The 21,111-nt window shown below is 37.3% G+C and overlaps 2 protein-coding genes across 5 annotated transcripts; both read right to left on the bottom strand.

Moving 5' to 3' along the window:
• Positions 1-295: 295 nt before the first annotated feature.
• Positions 296-2,646, bottom strand: LOC132257049 (small glutamine-rich tetratricopeptide repeat-containing protein beta-like). The gene is made up of 2 exons (XM_059753749.1): positions 2,119-2,646; positions 296-1,035 (listed from the first exon to the last, which is right to left on the bottom strand). Exons 1-2 carry the CDS (start codon positions 2,610-2,612, stop codon positions 573-575), a joined length of 957 nt encoding a protein of 318 aa, XP_059609732.1. The 5' UTR covers positions 2,613-2,646; the 3' UTR covers positions 296-572.
• A 2,921-nt stretch (positions 2,647-5,567) lies between these two features.
• On the bottom strand, positions 5,568-16,206 carry LOC132257008 (serine/threonine-protein kinase Wnk). 4 transcript variants are annotated; one of them, XM_059753671.1, is made up of 15 exons: positions 16,035-16,206; positions 15,890-15,983; positions 15,681-15,817; positions 13,957-14,382; positions 12,611-13,225; positions 11,198-11,821; positions 11,011-11,142; positions 9,927-9,989; positions 9,144-9,431; positions 8,845-9,088; positions 8,411-8,591; positions 8,223-8,355; positions 7,433-7,585; positions 6,113-6,275; positions 5,568-6,041 (listed from the first exon to the last, which is right to left on the bottom strand). In XM_059753671.1, the coding sequence occupies exons 3-15, from the start codon at positions 15,738-15,740 to the stop codon at positions 5,977-5,979; spliced, it is 3,147 nt and encodes a 1,048-aa protein (XP_059609654.1). In that variant the 5' UTR covers positions 15,741-15,817; positions 15,890-15,983; positions 16,035-16,206; the 3' UTR covers positions 5,568-5,976. The 4 variants fall into 4 exon arrangements, with proteins under 4 accessions (XP_059609654.1, XP_059609656.1, XP_059609657.1 ...); XM_059753673.1 differs by having other exon boundaries at positions 11,011-11,133; XM_059753674.1 differs by lacking the exon at positions 9,927-9,989.
• Positions 16,207-21,111: the final 4,905 nt, after the last annotated feature.

Genomic DNA, 21,111 nt, shown 5'->3' with positions numbered 1-21,111 from the left:
GCGATTCAGATTTTGGAATGTCAAAAACGCTGTAAATTGGTTTCTATCTATCAAATTTTTATAATTTTAGGCTCGTTTCAAATGTATTGCAAAAAAGTAAAACTGTTTAGACCATCAAAAGCTCGTCTGACTATTGCTAGATGAGCTAAAGGTGAAAACAATATTTTCAAAATTCTGAAATCGAAATTTTGTTTGGAGGGTAAGCTGTATCTATAAAAAATCTTAAGTATTCCGTTGGTCCAATTTCAGTAGTTTCTAAAATGTCGTAATTCTTTACTACCGAAGCGAAAGAAACCCGATTTATTGTACTTTAAAGTTTTCATGTGAATGTTTGGACTCTTTTTATAAAGTGCAAAACTTAAAAAAAAAAATTTTACAGAAACAAACAGCAGTAAATCCTAGCTTTCCATAAAACACGCTTTGCGTATAACTTAAACAACGGGAAATTTAGTGGGAATTGTTTTTTCTTCAACCTTTAACATATTTTCTTTTCCATGCAGAAATTAGAACAAATCCATTTATTGCTATATATATATATCACACATTATATATATGTGTGTATATAAATATTTTTATTTTTCCTTCGACTCTTCTTCATTAGGTGAACTTGAATTATTGGATTGCTGTTGCAATGATGTTACAAGGTTTGTCACGTGTGGATTGGACTGTAACAAACGACGAATATCAGTGAAAAGTTGAGGGTTTTGAGCACCCATCTGCATTGCTAGTTGACGACCAGTGTTTAGTAGCGACTCAATACTATTGGCGTCATTGAGGTATGACAATACTTCATTCACTGATGGGTCGGACATCATACGTGCCGCCATTTCTGCAAGGCCTTGATTCACACCCGAAGTACCCTCTGTACTCTCTTGAAGTCGCTGTCGTGTTATATCCAATTTGCTCTTATAATCAACGTTTGCAGGTTCCAGCCGAACAGCTTCCTCAAAAGCCGATACCGCTGCTTCCAGACGGTTCATCTTTACCAATGCGTCGCCAAGTCGAGCATGAGCCTTGCAGTATGTTGGATTGTATCTGAAAAAATAACATACGTAGAAAATTGTAATTTTTGCGATTTAAAATATAAGGACTATAAATTAACATAATGGAATAGCATATAGACGACACCCCATCACTAGTTTCGTTTCCCGAAGCACATATTGCAAATGTTTCTCCTGGCACATAGCTAGAAGCGCTAGTGGGCAAGGGAAACCATCGAAATTATGTTTCAAATCGCATTGAAATTTTGATTATGCGTGTAAATAATTCGTTGAGCCTCTTTATGCCGGGCCAAGTTAAATGCTGGATTTATCATTAATGTTGCATTTCCCAATATTCGGCTTTATTTTAGTCCATGGCGTTGATACCAGGACACAAGCGCTTCGGCCGGATTAAACTAAAACCGAATCATGTTACAACCCGACGCGCAGTTGCAAATGACGTTCAGTGAGGATGTGTGTGAGAATTTGACAGCGCAAACGCATGCGCAACCGCGCAGTTTGAGCTGACATTTTAGTCCATGTCGGACTAGACTTAAGATAAATGCTGTATTTATATTAAATCCGACACGGCGTAAAGAGGCTCATTGACTATTTTTCACGATTTTTATTAATAAATTACCATGTGTTCTCATTGCTTGAATCTACCTCTTTCGTTCACGATAATAGCAGTCGGCAAGGTTCTGCCACTGCGAACCGACGACAGCGCCGTGTTTCACGTATCCGAAAGCACATTATATAGTAATTTGAACTAGGGTTGAGAGGTTGCATATAACTTTTTAATTAGATGTTATAATGCTCATCGAAAAAAAGACATAGATAATAAGGGAGAAAGCAATGTTATGAAATGTTTGACAAAAAATTTTGGATCTAGAACAAATAATTTGGGCTCTTATGTGCAAAGTATTTGTATTTCAACGGGATTCCGGTTGCGACGTTTAATGCAAAAAAAATGTGAATAAGCAAGCATTCCCCGTGTGCTTATTTGCCATGGTCTATTTCAGCATATCTGAGTGTCTTAAGTCAAATAGTATTCAAAATGAAACGCGTTCACTACTGAGCCACAGCCGCACCAATATAATGTCTAAGCTGAATAGATAGATTTCTTTTTTAATCCTACCTCAACGACATTTGCGCGTCAACGACAGCCCTATCAAAATCTCCTAGGCGAATCCAGGCAGCTGCTCGATTGCAGTAAAAGATGGGATTGCGGACGTCAATACAAATAGCGCGATTATAGTTGCTCAAAGCTTCTTGATACTTTTCCTCCTTCATCAAACGGTTGCCTTCGTTTTTTAGTGCCTCTGCATCTTCAACTGGGGTTATTACATCATGCGCTGTTCGCCACAGCTGCCATACGTTCACATCACTGTGCGTAGGCTGATATACAGCCTCCAGACATTGAATAGCAACTTCCAAACTCTCAACAAGATCGCTCTCAGTTTTGAGACGTTCAATTTCCTCACGTAGAAAGTGCACCATATCCCCAACGAAGGCACGTCGGTCAGGGTCCGTCATGGCCAAGAGGGATAATTTTTTTTTATGAAAATGGTTCCGTATAAAAATGGATTGTTTAGAAACCTCGTTGCACTTCAATGAGACAAATTTTGACATACAGATAGCCCCTCCCGATACCCAGTTTCTGTTCACACCAAACGTAAGCGTGTCAGGAAATGCATACGCGTTCTTTATGGATGTCAAACCCTTTCGGATTTGTGTCGTTCTGAATAATAATTCTCCTATTGTCCTAATGAGGAAAATATCTCATTGCCTTCTGACTATGGAGATGATATGAATAAGAAATGCTAAATTTTCTGATTCCTGTCAAGAAATGTTTTCGTTCTTCTTTCGGATTTATAGCTTTGATTGCCATGCGCCTAAAGTGCCCGCACGGTATTCCCATACCGAATGGCCGGAGTTCAATTCCCGGCGACTGCAAAAAATTTTCAGTCTTCTGCCTGCACTTTCCTAACCTACTATATCCTTTCTACTATAAATCTGCCATCCAAGACACTACTGGTTACAAAAAGTGTTATACTACTGGTACACTACTTGTTGCAATACTGTTGGTAAAAGTGTTATCATGATTATTCAATTTTATTTCAATTTCAATTTATTTTGGCAAAACTTAGGGCCTACCCTCTTACAAATTTGCCAGAAAACAAGCAAAACAACCTAAGAATGACAGATTAATGAGAAAAGAAAAGATACAACAGATACAACAAATGTGAAGAAAAAGAAAATAAGAAAACAAAAAAGGCAGAGAAAAAGAAAGAAAAAAAAAGTTAAACAAAGTAAGAAAAAAAGAAATAATAATAATAAACTTGATAAAGCCTAGGGAGAATGATCACCCTGAAAAAACCGCCTGATGCCACCCACTGTCTCGCTCGCCTCACGCGGGAGGGCGTTATAATGAGATACGCCTCTAACGAAGATGGTACGATGAAAGGTCTCATGCTCGGCTCTAGGGACGAGTAGTCCCCGGAGTCTGGCCGAACCACCTCTCGTCAAGATTGAAGCCAGATATCCAGGGCAGCCGCTGATGGAAAGACGATCTAAGAAAAATAGGGCTCGCATTTGCAGGAAGGAGGACAGGCTGCAGCCCACCAGCACATCCCTGTGGGCAGAGATGTGATCGTGGGAACCCAGTTCGCAGACGTACCTGACACGATTGTTAAATGCTACAGTCAGTCGACGGATTGTGTCACTATCCGCCAGGAAGAATAGCTCTGCTCCATATGAGAAGAATGGCATAATTAGCGCTCGCGCGAGAAGCAGCCGAGTATCATAGGGTGTGATATCCCGATAGCGTCTGAGGACATATAGAGAATAATTGACCTTACGGCAAAGGGAGGAAGCATGATCAGACCAGGATAGAGTCGAATTAAAGACAATACCGAGGTTTTTAACCTGATCCGCATAAAGGATAACTTCACCGTTAAGAAGAACGGTGAAGTAAGGAAAATTAGCACTCCTTTTTGAGAAGATAATTGCCTGCGATTTTTTAGGATTCAGGCGAAACCCATTGGAAGAAGCCCAGTTCCCGATTCGGGAGAGGTTATCATTCAAAAGGTTGAACGCACAGGAAGAATTTGAAGGATCACCTTCTATGTAAATCTGGAGGTCGTTCGCATACAGATGATACGAGCAACCACACAGGACAGAGTGCAGATCATTAATGAACATGGAGAAGAGCAAAGGACCAAGAATAGATCCCTGGCCAATGCCCCTTCCTAAGGTAGATGGGGAGGACGTTATCTCCTTCCATTTTGGGAGGATCCTCACAAACGATTTTCTTTAAACAATGCAATTTCCAAACAATAAAATCGTTTAACTTAGGATGGTTTTACACAGTGAAAGTCAATCCAGAACCAGAAAACTTTTCAGACATTGACTTTAGCCACATAAGTATGAAAGATATAACGCTAATTGTCAATATTGTTTTTTTTTCTTTTATTAACAAGCTGACATATCTCATTCAAATCTCATTTCCCAATTTTCCTCAATGGCAAAGCAATTCCCTACGTCCATAGCGACAGAAATCTTGGAGTTATCTTCAATGATTCATTGGCGTGAGACGATCACACTTCCCACATCTGTAAAAAGGTGAATTTCACTCTTTTTACGCTTCGAAGACACCAACTCTTCATTCCCCAGGGGGTTCGGCTTTTATATAGGCTTTCATATAGGTCTTTTCCTATGGTGCTGAACTATTTTTTTTGCGATCAAGCCCTATGCTTCGCCTCACTGTCTCATTCAACAACTGCATTAGATTTATTTTTAACCTCCGGCCTTTCGATCATGTCTCCCAGTACTATCACCTTATGCTGGGACAGGCAGAACAAAGTCTACCTATTTTTCTCAATCACGCTCTGTTGAATTCATTTCTCGGACGCTTCGTTTACGTCAGCCCCATTATTTGGCTGAACTACTCATGCCTGGCTCGTCTGTCAGGTCTTCGAGTCTCGTTTCGCCGACCTCGCTGAGCCGTATCCTCCGAAACTCGCTGTTTGTTGACGGGGTGATTCTCTGGAATGAACTTCCTAGAGATATCAAGCGGTGGCTAATCCAAACCTTTTTGGCGTTTTAACTGCTTTGTCTTTTTGTTCATTTTATAATAGATGGGGAAGAAAGCTTATACAACCTATGAAAGAGCTTTTCCACCGTTTTGCTCTGGAGGTTGGTTATCAACGCATAGACGTCGGTGGACGCAATCTTGGCTCACAAAAGCTTGTCTTATGAGCCAAAATAAATATATATTCTATTTGTCTCCATTAAGCAGAGAAAACTCTTTGAAATTAAAGCTCCACAGAGACGTTAGGAATACTCATGAGTTTAACCAATAATCAGATATTGACGTACCAACCTGATCTTCTCTTCATCGGTGTACCACCACCGACAACCTACGAACAATTGCCTTTTATTCCAATTGTCGAATTAAGTTCTGAAATAAGGAAGAGCATGTTACCGCCTAATGCTAGAAAACTAAATTGAAATTAGAGGGGATAGAAGTGACAGTCTAGTGTTTGCACTGTACTGTGTACTGGTAAATCTGTACGCAATTGCATATCTCTTCGTATAGTAGTTTATTTCTTTTACCGCATGTAGAGGTGGGCCAGTCGAGTTACGAACATACCCCTACAGCACTCATATTGAACAAAGCAGATTCAGCGAAGATCTGTGATAGATGGCTCCCATGCATGGTTTAGCATGGGGTTTAAACTGGGCTAATTCGAAATGTGCAGGATAGCATAATTTTTAAACTCTTAAGATACATGAAATCCGGAAACAATATCGCGAATAGATAAATATATACATACAACAGTAAATGTAATGCCTTCTGTGTACGTTATGACATTGGACAATTTTATTACATTCTTCAACTATTCTCCTAAAACTCAATATATCTCCCTTGCTAAAATAATATCTACAATCTTGCTTTAGTTTTTACGGTACAACGCAGATAAACAAAAATCTATCACGGGACGTTACAAAAAGGAACTGGACCACTCGGCACTGCTTCTGACTCTAACTGGGCGGCAACTGGAATACAAGAATTCATTACAATATAATGAAAATTAGAAAGTTTTCTTAATTAATATGAACAAACTTACTGCTCTTTTCAAATTTCTCGAGCTCCACGAAGTGACGCAAACGAAGTTCTTCTTCTTCGAGGTGTTGCCTAGATAGTAGAAGCTGGAGTTGATGACGTGATTTGGTTTCCAGATGCCGCTTAGACAAACTAACTTTGACTTCATCGAGATTCCTCTTCAGTTCCTATATTTTAAAAGACATCCTTAACTTCTTGATTGTTTATCCGATATGTATGTGAAAGTAAAAAATGAATAAAAAATTAGACTGTAGTGTATTTAAGTGATGTTATCACTTAGAAATCCTCACAGTTTGTAACCTTACACGTTTCTGATACTACAAGAGTTACATTGTGAAGATGAGTGTAAAATCACTCAATTCCCTTCGTGGTTGAATGACTTTGTTATGAGAATTGGAAATGGAATATCCCAAAATGCTAACAATTTCTCACTATATGACTAATAAAGAAAAAGAAAATGAAAAACTAATGCAACAAACACACTGCAAAAAGTCAGTAAATTTTTTTTAGTCAGCTTAACAATTAGTTTGGTCAGTTAAAAAATTAGTTTGGCCAAGTAATAATTCAATTTGCCGGTTTCCGGAGAAAAATTTTTGTCAGTAACGTTATGGTTTAGTCAGCAAAAAATCATTTTGAGCAATTATCGAAAAACACATGTTGTCAGTATATTTGTTTGGTCAGTAATTTTTTTGTCAGTAATCTATTAGTTTGGTCAGTAAAATATTGACTTTGGTCAGCGAACCGTTGCTCATTTATAAAGTAAAAATCCCACTTTGATCAGTATTTTTGCTGTTTGGTCAGTAAATACCAATGGTTGCCTTAACTAGGAAACGCGGGAATACTACAGAGGATTAAAACGAGACAGCAACAACTATAGCTGGTTCTATAGCTATAGATAAGTTCTATAGCTGTGGAGAGAATTCGACTTGAAATTGATGACACACTCGATCAGTGCAGAAAATGAAGGTAGGAGTGGTGGGTTGTTGGATTATGATAAGTAGTGTAATCCCAACGACCAGACTCATCCATAATTTTCTCTAAGTACGGAATAGCATTTTCAACCAATTGTACAAACAATAACACTCAATAATACAATTTCAGCCCTAAAGAAGGCAAAACATCTCCGAAACACAGATATTGAATAGGAGCGACTGAAGTTAAACAACAAGGTCATCCCGTGTTTCACATCTTTAGATAGATGAATTGATTAAATTTGACAGAAATGGCCACTGTAGCTCAAATACCCTTTCCTCTTCGCACGATGTTTTGGGCCTTTATTTACTCTTCTACAGTTATAGAAAAATGATAGAATTAAATTTCTTACCGTATCACCATAAAAAGGTGTTTGATCCTCGATGGGAGCCACCTGGCTAAGATTTACAACGGGAATCGAACAGCCATTAGATACAGTGTGATTGCATGGCTGACGAACATCAGGTTCCGTCTCTATAAATTTCGCCTCTTTTACTGCGAACACCTGCAAATTTTACTCAATTATAAATATCTATGAAGACGCAAAAAAACCAGATACTATCAGCTACGTATTGGAAATATTCAGTTAAAAACAAAAAAAAATTTAGTAAGGGACTTACTGTAGCTTTTCGTGAACAACTTGAAATGTGGCAATTTTGAAATGTAGTATCAAATGAAGTACATAATACAAAAGTGTTTCAATTTTCATATGAAACTTTAAAAGCATTAAAACACGGATTTCCTGGCTCCAATATATTACTATAATCTCATTTTAGAAATTTCTCAGGCTGGACTAAACATTCTTTTCCTAACATTTTAAAAATATTATTAGTGCTCAAAATCCCAGCTATTTCATAATTAACTACCATGCACAGTTTCCATGTTACCCGAAATTTCGCGACCAGAGCGCAAAATTTTTTTTGCTACTGCGAAGATATCACTTAAAAACAGTTTTAAATCGAATATTTTTGCATTGCGAATTCGCCACAGTTTCAGCTGACCCTTGTGAACTGAACTACGCGTCTAAGTTTTTTTTTTTATTAGGGTCCCACTTCCTAACATACAATCTAGATTCCATTTAATTTACTTCTATTACGTGATTATGAGTTTATTCATTTTTCTTATATAGTTTGCTTATTTACCTGGAATCTTGACACCTTCCTAACTGGCCCTAAGGTTCCTTTTTCTTCAGATGAGACACTCTCCACAGACATGAATCGTTGCATTTTAGGCTGTTCTGATTCTAATTGCCGAATTAGTCCATTGGCTGTACACCTATTAAAGTAACTGTCATTATCCGGATAATAAAAAAGTAATAAAATGTACTTACTTTTGTTCTGGTGAGCTAATATTTTCAGTTGCCTCTACTTGAGATTCATCAACAGACGTAATAATCGGGTGTACAAGTAAATCTTCATGAGCCGGACTGTCGCTACGAGGTGTTATAATACGCTGCGTCGATATTTCACACGGAAATTGGATAACATCTGATACGGGTGATTGACACATTTCTACACAGAGTGAATATAAATAAAAAATTATTAGTTACATATGTATATATGAATTGATTTCTGCAATATTATTGCTAAAAATTGTGGATAAGCACACACTTTGCATGTGCTGAAAGGGAGCTTCGATTTACTGTAGCCAACATACAAAAAGATTATTTTTAATTCAATTCACTTGCAATATTACTGAGAGGGGCAGACCCAACAAAATTGTAAAACGGAGTAATAATAAAATAATAATAATAATAATAATAACCTTCTGTATACGATTCCTCTTTACCACTGGTCATGTTTGGGGTTGCTTGTCCTGAAGCTGCTCCCATGTTCATATCTTTGTGTTTAACAATCGCTGGCACATGAGCATGCGTAATATTTTCCAGTTCAATTTTTAATTGCTCTAGTGTATTGATATGCTCTGGACCAACTGTTTTTAATTGTGGCGTAGCATCGTCTGCCTCATCCTGAGGAATTTCTGATGGTGTCACTGTAAATCTGCTTATCTATGAGGAAAAATAGTTTTCGATCATTTCAATGGGTTTTTTTTTTATTATTTACCTTTCTGACTAAGGGAGCCAATTTACAGTCATCATCCATTCCACTAACAACTGTGTTTTCCGGAGTGTATTCATTTGATGAAAGTGTGCATTCACTAGCTGTGCTTGTCTTTCGCGACGTGTTCTCATTGTCTCGACGTATCTCAATTTCGCCACTACCCACACTTTCATCACTTCCTGTTGCACATTGGGCTTCGTCACGTACGTAGAACGAAGCAGCTAATGGTTCATGGCTAATAATTTGAGGGTCAAACATTTGAGTAAGTGATGATGTAGATGTCTCGTCACGCTGCAAGCAGAAAATAAATTACATATCATGACATAGTGCCGCATATATTCAGGCAAAATCCACACAAAGAGCATTAAAGCATATAAAACTATAAGATTCATGCCCACTGCTAAATCAACAATGACTTATGTATATTCATTTTAACAGCTTTACTACGATTTCGAATATAGAAAACACACCGTTCTTTTATGATGTCTCGAGCAAAACTTGCTAAACAGATTTTGAATTCGAATTTGAATTTATTAACCTCAGATAGACAAAATTAATTTACGTCCATCGCCATCTCAGCGGTATATATGAATATAACGATATATTTGTACAAAATAGATAGATGTATAATTATAGGTTTTATCCACTGTTTTAACCAGATAATGTGGCTGTAATTTATTCCTAATAGACGAAAATTCAAGGAACTTTAGGATAGTTAAAGTCGTAGTAAACCCATTAATATGAACGTGTGCCGTAATAACTTAATACGCCCAGTCGTTGACTTACAGATCGATGTCGGTAGTGCATCTTTATTGTGGGTCGCTGACGTGTAAGTGAAGCATGACGAACCTTTTGTTTTTGATTAATACGTTAGGCATATAGGAAAGAGAAATATAAATTCGCTTTAAAGTTCTGACACTATTTTACGCTAAATATATAAAACAAATATTAAATGACTAATAAATCATTTTATGCGATATCTGGCATTTAAGACGGAAATAACTTTTCCAGATATAAAATATCCCACAAGTATCAATTTATATATGTTTTTCTTTACATGCATTTGTTAAATACTATTTATCCTGTTGCTTTGCCTTTTCTAGTACAATATGACAACATTTCTATAGAAAATATAAATTGTTTTTGATAAATCGTAAGAGTACACATCATTTACTCATAATCACGAAGATCTACTTTTCTACATATATTTTGAAAGATGATTAACGAGATTATGCTTAACTTCATATTTACTCTAACGATGCGCAGTAATCATTGAATAAAATCAGGTGTTCTCGTTGTTTCTTACTCTAATGCTTCCTAAGTATGCAGATAAAAATGTCTATTACACGGAATGGCCACTGGCCGATTAATACATCAATTTATATTACAAATAAGTTAATAAATATCCACAAATCTAAATCCGGCGTTAGCAAAGCATACAAACACTATAAATAATTTATTTTGACCTTTAAGCGACTTTATTCAACGTTTCGAATATGACAAGATGTAATTTTTATTATAGACGGCATCTCACGAGAACTGTGATTTTACGAACTACTTTTTCATATAAATTTTTGATAATATTGTTTAAATAGAAATGAACTGATCATTGAACTGTTCACTGCTGCAGGAATAAAGGCTATGCTCTCCGCATATATGTATGTAGTCAAATTATCTCTATATAGGTACTTTCGTATGTTTTGGAAACCAAATATTGCAAGTAAGTAAATATCAACCGAGCACTAACATTGAAGTTATGAAGGAGGTAAATACATTTTGAAGTCACCCGTAAAGTTCTGATTACCATGATGATGTTAAGAGATTCATGTTCATAGAATAGTTACAAGAGGTTAGTATTTTTTAATCTCACCTTATCTATATTTCGCCGTGGCTGTATCGGCTGCGGAAGTAAATGAGGATTCGTTTTTAACTGCATCACAACATCTCGAATTAATTCCATGAAATACGAATACTGGTTTTCCAACAACAACTTCTGTGATGTCTGTAAAAGTAATATTTATTATATCAAGCAGGATAAGGTTTAGGAAATATCTAACCAAATTGTTAGCAATCTCTTCCGGATTCATATCGATGATATCGAACTTGAAGGTAATGGTATTCAGGCGGTTTTCCAATACACAATGCACTGTGCCATTTAATACCTCAGTCACCTGTAGTTTCGGTCGCTCGCTGGACTTATTCAGGCGTCTCGACTTGGCTACCTTGGTCTTGGCAGTCTCTCCCAACGATAATTCACATTGAAGAGGAATCATTGGATCCATTTTTGCTTTCACAGCTACCGCTTTTGCTGCAGCTGCTAATTCTGCTTTCAGTTGTATTTTTTTTCTTTCCGCTATCAAGGCATTTACCTGGATTTTCAATAACTTTGCTACCTCACGAATATCTTCATCAAGAATATGATTTCCACGTGCCATATCTACCGCTAGTTCATCGAAATCATCCTGTGTATAGTCGTAAAAGAATTCGACGGCTTCATTTACCTTGTATTTAGCGGGACGTTTTTTCGGATTTATAACCCGCAAACGAAAGTCGATACGTGTAAGATCAGGATTTGAAATAAAAATATCTTTCTGTATTGGCTCCAATCGAATACCTATGTCCTGACCAAAGAATTCGCTGCTCAGTAAATCTTTACAACTCGGTCGAGCGTCCTTTTTTACCTACAATATAGTCTGATTAAGTTAAACAAAAGAAAAATATTTTAAACGCATTATGTATAGCTTTATGTAGTTCATCACAAATGCTGTACACGTAAAAATTAGACATTGATAAGATTATATGTGCAAGTTACTTAGTATTTTATTATAAAGTAATTAAAAAATTAATGATCAGCACAAATTTTTTAAATGCTTAAGATAAAACTAGCAACGTAAAATAAGGAAATACGTACGTATGCATAAACTACGCTATTATATAGCAGTTTAGTATAACAGTAGAAAGCGGCCAATTCATAGCAGTTTTATTGGGAAACTATGTAAAAGAGTGATTTTTCATGAATCGGCATGACTTTTATTGGTTCGATTGAATTTGTAGATAAGTTTTCCACACTCGCAAAGTACATTTTGCCCCTCAAATTGAATATCCCTACACATCGCAAAGTTAGAATTCCTTCATATGGTAATGGGAAATCTGTATGTGCAACATGGACGTTACAAGACTTGAAATTCCAAATTGGCCAAAAGCACTTTACTGTGATAGTGAACATTGAAATTACAAGAAATTCATGCAAATTACGATTTTGAAACTCTTTACGCTGGTAGGAAGTTTATCAGAATGTACTAAAATTTTTCGGGGCTCAAAATCTTTTGAGTTCAATTCTGTTTAGAATCATTTAGTGTGTTGAAACCTTTCTTAATTCTGAGAAAATATTTACATGAAGAATGTTGATGTTCGGTGACAGCAAATCGAAACATCCAAAACACATATAGGATATTTTTTTCGAAACTCACCTGAATACAGCTTTCAATAATTTCCCTTACTTCGGGATTTTCCACCTTCTCCAAACTTGCTGGCTTTATGCCCGAGGTAACCTTCTTATATATCTGGGCTGGTCCACTGCACTCACTATATGGGTACTCACTTGTAGACATTTCCAACATACACATTCCGAAGGCATATACATCAACACCTTCATCATAGTGCTCCTCGTACATTTCTGGAGCCATAAACTCTGGGGTTCCAATAACACTTTTAGCAAAACTTCTGTTTTTAAGTGTTGCCAAGCCAAGATCTCCAATTTTTACGCTTCCAGTTGTACCAGTAATAAAAATATTATCACATTTTAGGTCACGATGGATGATAGGAGGTGCGCGAGAATGAAGAAAGCTTAGGCCTCTCAGGATTTGACGACACCAAGACTTTAGAACTTTGGGAGTTATTTTCTTAAAACGACGCAAATAAGATTTAAGCGTGCCGCTTAGCATTAGTTCCGTAACCAGTACGATATTTTTCCGTTTTCCCACGGTCTCCTCCCAATAGTTATAAAAGCGCACTATATTTGGATGTTGTAAGTTTTTTAGCATATCAGCCTCCTCTTTAAACCGCTGTCTTTCTACCTTATTCACCTGCAGGATAATAAAAATAATTACATAAGTTTTATTGCTGAAAACTCAGATTGTAAACAATTTTACATTTAAAAACTTCAAAATTTATGGGGAAAGCGGGGGAAACGTGTCTAATTCAGGCCATGAAAAACTCAGGAATAAAACCACCGAGCAATCAATGATCTTTTTACGCAACATTAGCATACATATTATGAAATTCCTTGGAAACGTATTTTAAAAATTACACAAATAAGTTGAAAATCAAACGATTTTCAGAATTTTAGCGATTTCAATTCTTTCTCAGCCCAGAGAATGAGGTTAATAGTGTTGGAGTGCGCCAAGTAGTGATATCCTAAGCGACCAGATTCACTCTAATTTTCCATATACCTGAAGAAGGAGGCAAGTTTCAGTTGAAAGTTTCTTCGAAACGTCAATAGAAGAATATAAGCGAGTGAAGCAAAAGAAGGCCGTCCCGTGTTTTATTTTCAAATCTGAATATCCGGCTGATAAACACAACATTCACAAGTCATTGACCACATGCCCATCTTACTATTCCGAAAATTTCTCACATATTTAGAGTTCGTTTCGGGGTTATGACTTTAGTGAAAAGCAATAGTTTTTTAGTTGTAACCAAGGGATGGCTAATGTCGGAGAAGCAGTGTCACATGGCCCAAGATGCAGTCAAAACGCATCGGATATGCCGAGATGCAGTTATAAATGTTTACAAAATTGGATTTATTTTCAGTATTTACCTTTTTGTCCATTAGCTCGCACCATGCTACATCGACACATGTATGGGTATCCCAACCTCTAAATACAGTTTTAAAACTTCCACGTCCAATCTCTTCGTCTAGTTTGATAAATCTGTTGCACGGAGATATGCTGACACCCAGATCCTTATCTATCTCTGTTTCTGCCTTCTGTTGTTCAACAAATCGCTCAGGATCAAATATCGGACCATATTGAACCAGCCGCTCATCAGTCTTTTTAAACTTTGCCTCTAGATTTTCTGCTTCTTGGCTCAAGATCTCTATATTATCATCCAAATTACGAGTGTATTCTGTTTCGACAACATCACTGTCATAAAACGATCGGTTGACTGATGAACTTATCGTATTATCCAGTGATTTTCGTACAAATCTTAAAGCACCACGTAAACTGTCGGTTAATATAAGACCCTAAAAAAGAAACAGAATATTATTACTTATGCACAGTAACAGCAGCACAGATGTTGTCGCGATAAAGAAATTTTAAATCTATGGAAGCCGTACAATTAAAACTCAGTATAATGTAAACGGATTTCTAATGAAAAATAAGACAATGAAATAAACAAAATAAAAAGTTAGAGGATTATTTGTGATTGTAATTGAACAGAATCCAGTATTTTAAATTATTATAATAAATTTTACACGATAATATATAAAAACATTCAAAATTTAAAAATAAGATTGTAAAACTAAGGAATTAAATGAAATTTTAAGGGAAATTCAAAATTGTCAAAAATTTAATAAATTAAAGAAACAAGTTTTATTTTAAATTTTGCAATGTTCATGTTTTTGAAATGAATTGGGAAGAGATATTTCACAATATTTTATCACTGTTTCGATCTTTTCGTTGACTCAAGGAAGAGTTTGAATGGGAAGATATTCAACCGGCTGAGCGAGCATAGTTTAGCCCAATTCTTCATGAGAATAATGGAAAATTGCAAAAGTGCTGGGAACGAATGATCACGAGCAAGTCGTTCTACAATTGTGGATTATGAGAATTGGGCGACTCTTGGGGTCAAACAGATTGGATTATAGTCTACTTCTACAGTTTTTTTTTAACAAAAAAATCCTCAAATTTGTTTTCTTGATTCTAACATTTTGTGCTTTTATTTTATGACCAAAAGTTCTGCATCATTTAAACTTAAACGTAGGTTATTGTTTCTAGTGTACTCAAGCCAAAAAGTAGAAGATAAACAAGTTTTCATAATATTTTGTATTTTCCCCAATTCTTCTAATGCTTCTTATCGTTCAATTTTAATTAATAATGGTGAAAACACAGCATTTGTCATTTATAATTTGTTCACGAACGTCTCTTTCTTCCCCACGCGAATCGTGTATTTTCCTTCCTGCTCACGACATTTTTATGTCGAGTGTGTGCCTGCAGATTTTACGTTGGGCAACCCGCGCTGAATTTGAGTTTGATGTGTCTGACAATGCGATTTTTGTCAAAATGTTCAAAATAGATAATTTTCATATGGAAAATCGAGAAAATCGTCAAAGTAATGAATTTTAGTGTGGTAAAAACCCAAAAATTTATTGATTTCGTCCATAATGAGCCATCATTGTGGAGAAAATCAGATTGTGTGAAGGCGCCAAAAGGTGATCTGCAGACCAAAATTCAAAAGGGAATCTGACGGGACCGACCCGAGATAGTATGAACAAAATATTGTGTTTTCACCATAAGGAAAAAGTTGATATAATCCGCTTACCTTAGTAGAATCATTCTTCTTCGAAGCCATTGCTGAGCAGTTTGCTTCCTCTTCTGTCATCGTATTTGCGAATTCTTGTATAAATCGCGTAATTAGAGCGAGGCCTGATGTTTTGTCTACGTGGTGTTGGTTTTGCCCTGTTTGGGATTTTGATGATCAATCAGAAAAAGTAATTATGCAGTTGTGATAAGCAAAAAGACTCTGCCTACTGGTAAAAGATCTTTGTGGCGCATTTCGTCGTTTCACTGAATCAGTCTGTCGTTGACTCAACGCAATGCTACGTATTGGAGTGGGTTGTAAAATCTGGAAATATTATTATTTAATGAGGCACAACACAACATGTCACAAACTCACACGATGAGACTACTATGACATTTCTGCCAAGGTGCAGTGCCCTCAATTGCAAAAATAAATCACTGTATATTCGTAACACACATTCGTTACCATGCGTAATAACGTCACACGAGGTTTGTTTTTTTTTATATAAAGTGGTACTTCAAACTTCCAGACATCGAGTGCAACCAATTTTGTCATTAAAACGTGTACAATATCATTGAGACGGTGCGTTCTGAATAATTTTGACACTCGACTGTCAAGCCCAATATCAGATTAGTCGCTTAACCTACCCGGTGGCGTATGGGACATGAAAATTCCGTGGATTTTCTGATGACTGTCTCAAGTATCACGTGACGGTAAATATGGTCGCCAAATCTTATGCTTAGAGTTTCGGAACGGTCACACAGATGCCAGTATATGTGACACGCAGAGTACGAATTTACATTTAATATATTGACAAAAAATGCAGCTTGGGACGAATTGGCGATGATTCGTGCAAAATGTCGTACGATACAGTGTGTGATATATTGGACAAACCATCGTATGATGTTTTGTGAGATAAATTAACAAAGCTTTACGTGTCGCCATTTTACAATTTGGTGTAATTGTGTAAATTGTAATTATTTTGTCAGAAAACCATTCAAACCATTCTAACACAATGTTTTAAATTACAACGAAAAGCGGTAAATTTTAGTGTAAATTGAGATGAATGATTTTGTGACTTGAAGCAGTATTTTCAGTGGAATTTTTAAATTTTTTTTTTTTAAGTCACGCTGCAAATTTACGTGCAAAATACCTGAGCAACTCGATCAGATGATATTTAGATGAGATAGAGGAAGCTTCTGAGATAAGCCGGTTTCTGTACATCGGGAGGAAACTTCCTCTTTCGCTTGAAAATGATTTTGTGGCCAACTTATTATGAGGGATGTCCGGGAGTATCTTCTTTTAATTATTTTTCATTAGGAGCTTTTGACTATTAATCAGCTTGAGTGTCGGTGTCCATGAAGGATTTTTCAATTCTCAAAACCCAATTAAACTGATCAAATTTGTGATAGTACTTGGTTTTTACAGTGCCTCCTGTGGACGTCAGAGCAAAGAAATGCCAGCAACAGATTCATGGACATCGGCAAGGTTCAGGCAGTGCATTCGACATGCGAAACGGAGAAACTCAGAATGTGGTCACTGGAGGATCATCTCGACCAGCAGAAAGGAAAAATATATTTTCAACTGGAAATTTTTTGAATAAAAATTTTAGTGGTATTTTTGCGCGTTTTATTTCATCATGAAAAAATCAAACGATGCGTCGCACAAAGCTACCTAATAGACAGTCCAATGTTCTCGTACAAAATTCGTAATCATTGGTACTAACATTTGCTCTGTGTCGAATGACAAATTTCTTATGCTGAATCATATGCTCGTAAGAATTACATTGTTTCTCCTATGTTTAAGATTTAGATTTATTTCGTCACAGCATGTACATATCAGTCTTTCTTTCGGCCATCGCCGTCTTAGCGTTGGTGACCAACCTCCAGGACAAAACGATGGAAAAGTCCCTTCGCAGGTTGTATGTTTATTGTGTCTCATGGTGAAACAAATACGATACAAAAACATGAGACATCGTACGACACGCGGTTCCATGAGACTTTAAAAGGACAGTCAAATTTCCCAAAAATGCGCTCCACACACGCTTTTTTATCATGGCGAATTAAAAAAGAATAATTTTTTATTAAATTCCTTCTTCACAAAATGATAAAATTTTGTTATTTAATTTTATTCTATAATAGTAATAATAATAATTAACATAATATTATAATTATTCATATTTTATCTATACGAAACAATGTCATTTCATTCACTGGGCAAAGGAGAAAACACAGTCATGCAAATCACCCCAGGGGGGAAACTCGGAGTACAGACAATTTAACCGAGAAAAAGGCAGAGAAAAACAGATTCAGGAGAGGGGTGACAGCCAAAGGTTGGCATTTAATGAAGGAGAGCAAGGAAAAGGCCAGGAGCCATCGCAGGAGGCAACCATGCAAGATGACGAGAAGCAGGCGCGACAAGGGAGCTCAAACAGTTAAATGCAATTTACAATCGCGCCCACTATTGTGCCTTTGTTTTAGTTTTTGTTTTACACTCAAGACCATCAGCACGATAATGCAAGCACACCTCGACGCGGCATCACCACATCCTGCCGCAGATGAATGGGGTGTTTGCCCCAAGTGATTTTTAAGCATGGTAAAAGTAAAGAGTCTAGCTGAATTTGGTATAGCCTATGAGTACAGCTGAAAGTACCCCACCCCACACTCTGGTGTTGATCAAGCAGAATAATTCTGTCATTTCCATCGATTTACTTTCTGGCCAATAGAGTGCTGTAGTAGCAACTATATTAATTATCACTTTTACAATATGATAGAAAAACACTAACTACGCATTTTTCCGCCGAGTGAACTTTTGTTCTTTTGTTCAGCCAGACTGGGCAGAATTCGCGAGAAAATCGCAGAAAGCGCGCGGCTGTAATTTTGAATTGAAAAGGGGAAAAGGGCAATATCTGGAATTGAGGATCTCAGCGAGAAAGGAGGTATATGGCGGAAATGTTTGCCGTGAAATTCTCTATAACTTCAATCATATCGTGAATTTTTGCTTCCTCGCGGGGCGTTTTATGTGATTTTTCAAACACCCGAAAAAAGACACTTTTTTGTGCCTCTCTGGGAATTGTGGTCATTTTGATCCTCTAGAGTAATTTTGGCGATCTGGACATGTTCAGGGAGTTGTAGTCAATGAAACCAGCTTTCCAAATCTATGCGACTTTTAGCGATCGGAAGAGGAGTTTTGGAGATTTTGCCCTTTCTTTGCGGAAGATGTCGAAAAAACAAAAAAAAATTCCTCCGTAAATCGAACCAATTATAAACTTTCCTATACGAGGTTTTACTCTGGGCCCAATGGGTGTTCAACTGTCCAAGAATCATCCAAAAGCAAATACTTTTGTTTCATTTTGCAGGACTGTGAATTTGAAACACCAATAACACTAGGCAACAAAAATCACACTTTTATCTGCCATTTTTTGAAGTGTAGATTTTTTGATTCCTTGAGTCATCAGCTTTTCAACGGTACCTTCCTTTTTTTCTCTAGACCCTCAAGTTTTCCTTTCAGAGCCTATTTTCCATTTTCCCATATTTTCACCCACTTTGCCGCACTTATGTGCTCATATCTCGCCCAATTTTCGACGACGATGCCCACGCGAAAAGTTAGCCCTTTCCCTACTTTTTTCTCTTCTGTCGCGTAGGATTGCACGGGTGAGTGGCAACATTGATATTTCTTACTATCACCACGGTACTTCTTCTTTAAAAAAATGTCTGTAATAAGACGAATATAAACACTGAAAGGTACACAAAGTTTTTTACAAACACTCTTTTGTGCGCACTGGGAGGATTCGGGCAAATAAAATGTACGGTGAAATGGCAGGATGCTGCAGTCCTGAAGGTGATAAAAGACTCCAAGTGGTCTGGAACTTATTTTCCACCTCTCGTCCTCGACTTTGACCAAGGGTCTCGTCTCCATAGCATCTTGGGCCTTTGGTAATCCGACATGCGGCCTAAATCATCTCAGTTTTCTTTCGTAATTAGAGGCAGCAATGTCTTGTACCCATATAATTTCTTCAGTTCGTGGTTACACTAAGGTACAGTAATTATTTGGTTGAATTTGCATGCTACGTCGCCGGTGACCATGTATTTCGTTTTGGCTTCTTTTATCTTCAGCTCCACGTCCTCCGCCGACGAAACTATTCCAATGAATGTCTCCGTCACAATCAGCGTTGAATGGCCTATAATGTTGATGTTGTCTGTGTAGGCCGACATCTGCAGGGACCCGAATAGATGCCTGCTTTCTCATTATACCCGGTTTTTCTCACCGCGTTCTTCGCGGTCAGGTTAAAGAGAGTCGAGGACAAAAAATACCATTTCCTGAGCTCATCCTGTAAACTTCTGTTGTTACGGAGAATTTGAAGAATGCGTGATAAACAAATGAGACCCACGATCCTCCGGAAATAATCTGTGGTCGATCCGCGTAGACAGATACTCCGACCAGAGATGGTCTAAGAGTTTCCGCGAGAAACTGTGCTCGCTTAGATCAGGCCTTTTCAAAACATTGAGGCGAGGTAGGGATAAGACATTTTCAGCAACTCAAGTCTGGGCCTGGGAATAAGAGCAGGAATACCATCCCGACACGGTCTTGTTCTGGTGGAGTTCAAGTAGCTCCCTCTCACAAAAAAGACCCGTAGCGTTCTGTACATGAAAATATAAGACAGTGGAACGATATTAAGCTTGAAAAAGTCTCCAAACAAGGATTCGCGTTTTGGTTTGCGTAGCATCGCCTTCAAGGCGCTCCTCTGAGCTGTCCTGGCCGGTCCAATGTTCGATGCGCGACCTCCTCTCCAAACCAATAAGCCATAGCGCAGGCGTGAATCTATACAAGCATTGTAGAAGGTGCGCGCTATGTTTGACGGAACCAGACGACGAATGTGGTACAGGCCGCTGATCGCAGGGAGTAGACCATTTTTCAGTTTGACCGCGTGGCGTAGGTCAGCCCACTATCGAAGATCACCCCCAGATATGTGAAGTCAGTGACAAATGGGATAGTCAGATTGGATGAACAAGGCGCTCCACTTAATTCAGCTTAATTCCCTAAAAATCGCCTTTAAAGTACTATTTTTGCGACTTTTCTAGACCCTTGCTCGAAATCTCAAAATTTCTAAGCGAGAATCAAATTGCATGTCATGTTTCACGAAGAAAATTTCAAGCACCAAGCAAAAGTGAGGTTATGTCAGACTGTCAAAACGCTGTGTTACCAGTCCATAGTGTACTGAAACATCTCTCTCTACTTAACCCTGAAGGAAGAATCTCTACTTAACCCTCCAAAGCCCGTAATAGTGTTTCACGCGAATAGTGGCTTTGTTTATAAGTAACAACACATAATCAATTCGGCAACAAAATTCTCGTTTGAGAGTGATTTTCAATTTCACTTGTTTTATCTAAACAGTAAAGGTTAACATGTGCAAATTTTCGTCAATTGCGAACCTCAAGGACTACAATTATTG

The sequence above is a fragment of the Phlebotomus argentipes genome, unplaced genomic scaffold (assembly GCF_947086385.1).
Source record: "Phlebotomus argentipes unplaced genomic scaffold, Phlebotomus argentipes genome assembly contig_75, whole genome shotgun sequence".
Lineage (NCBI taxonomy): Eukaryota > Metazoa > Arthropoda > Insecta > Diptera > Psychodidae > Phlebotomus > Phlebotomus argentipes.
The sequence above is the reverse complement of the archived record's forward strand: the minus strand, read 5'-3'. Positions and strand labels throughout refer to the sequence as shown.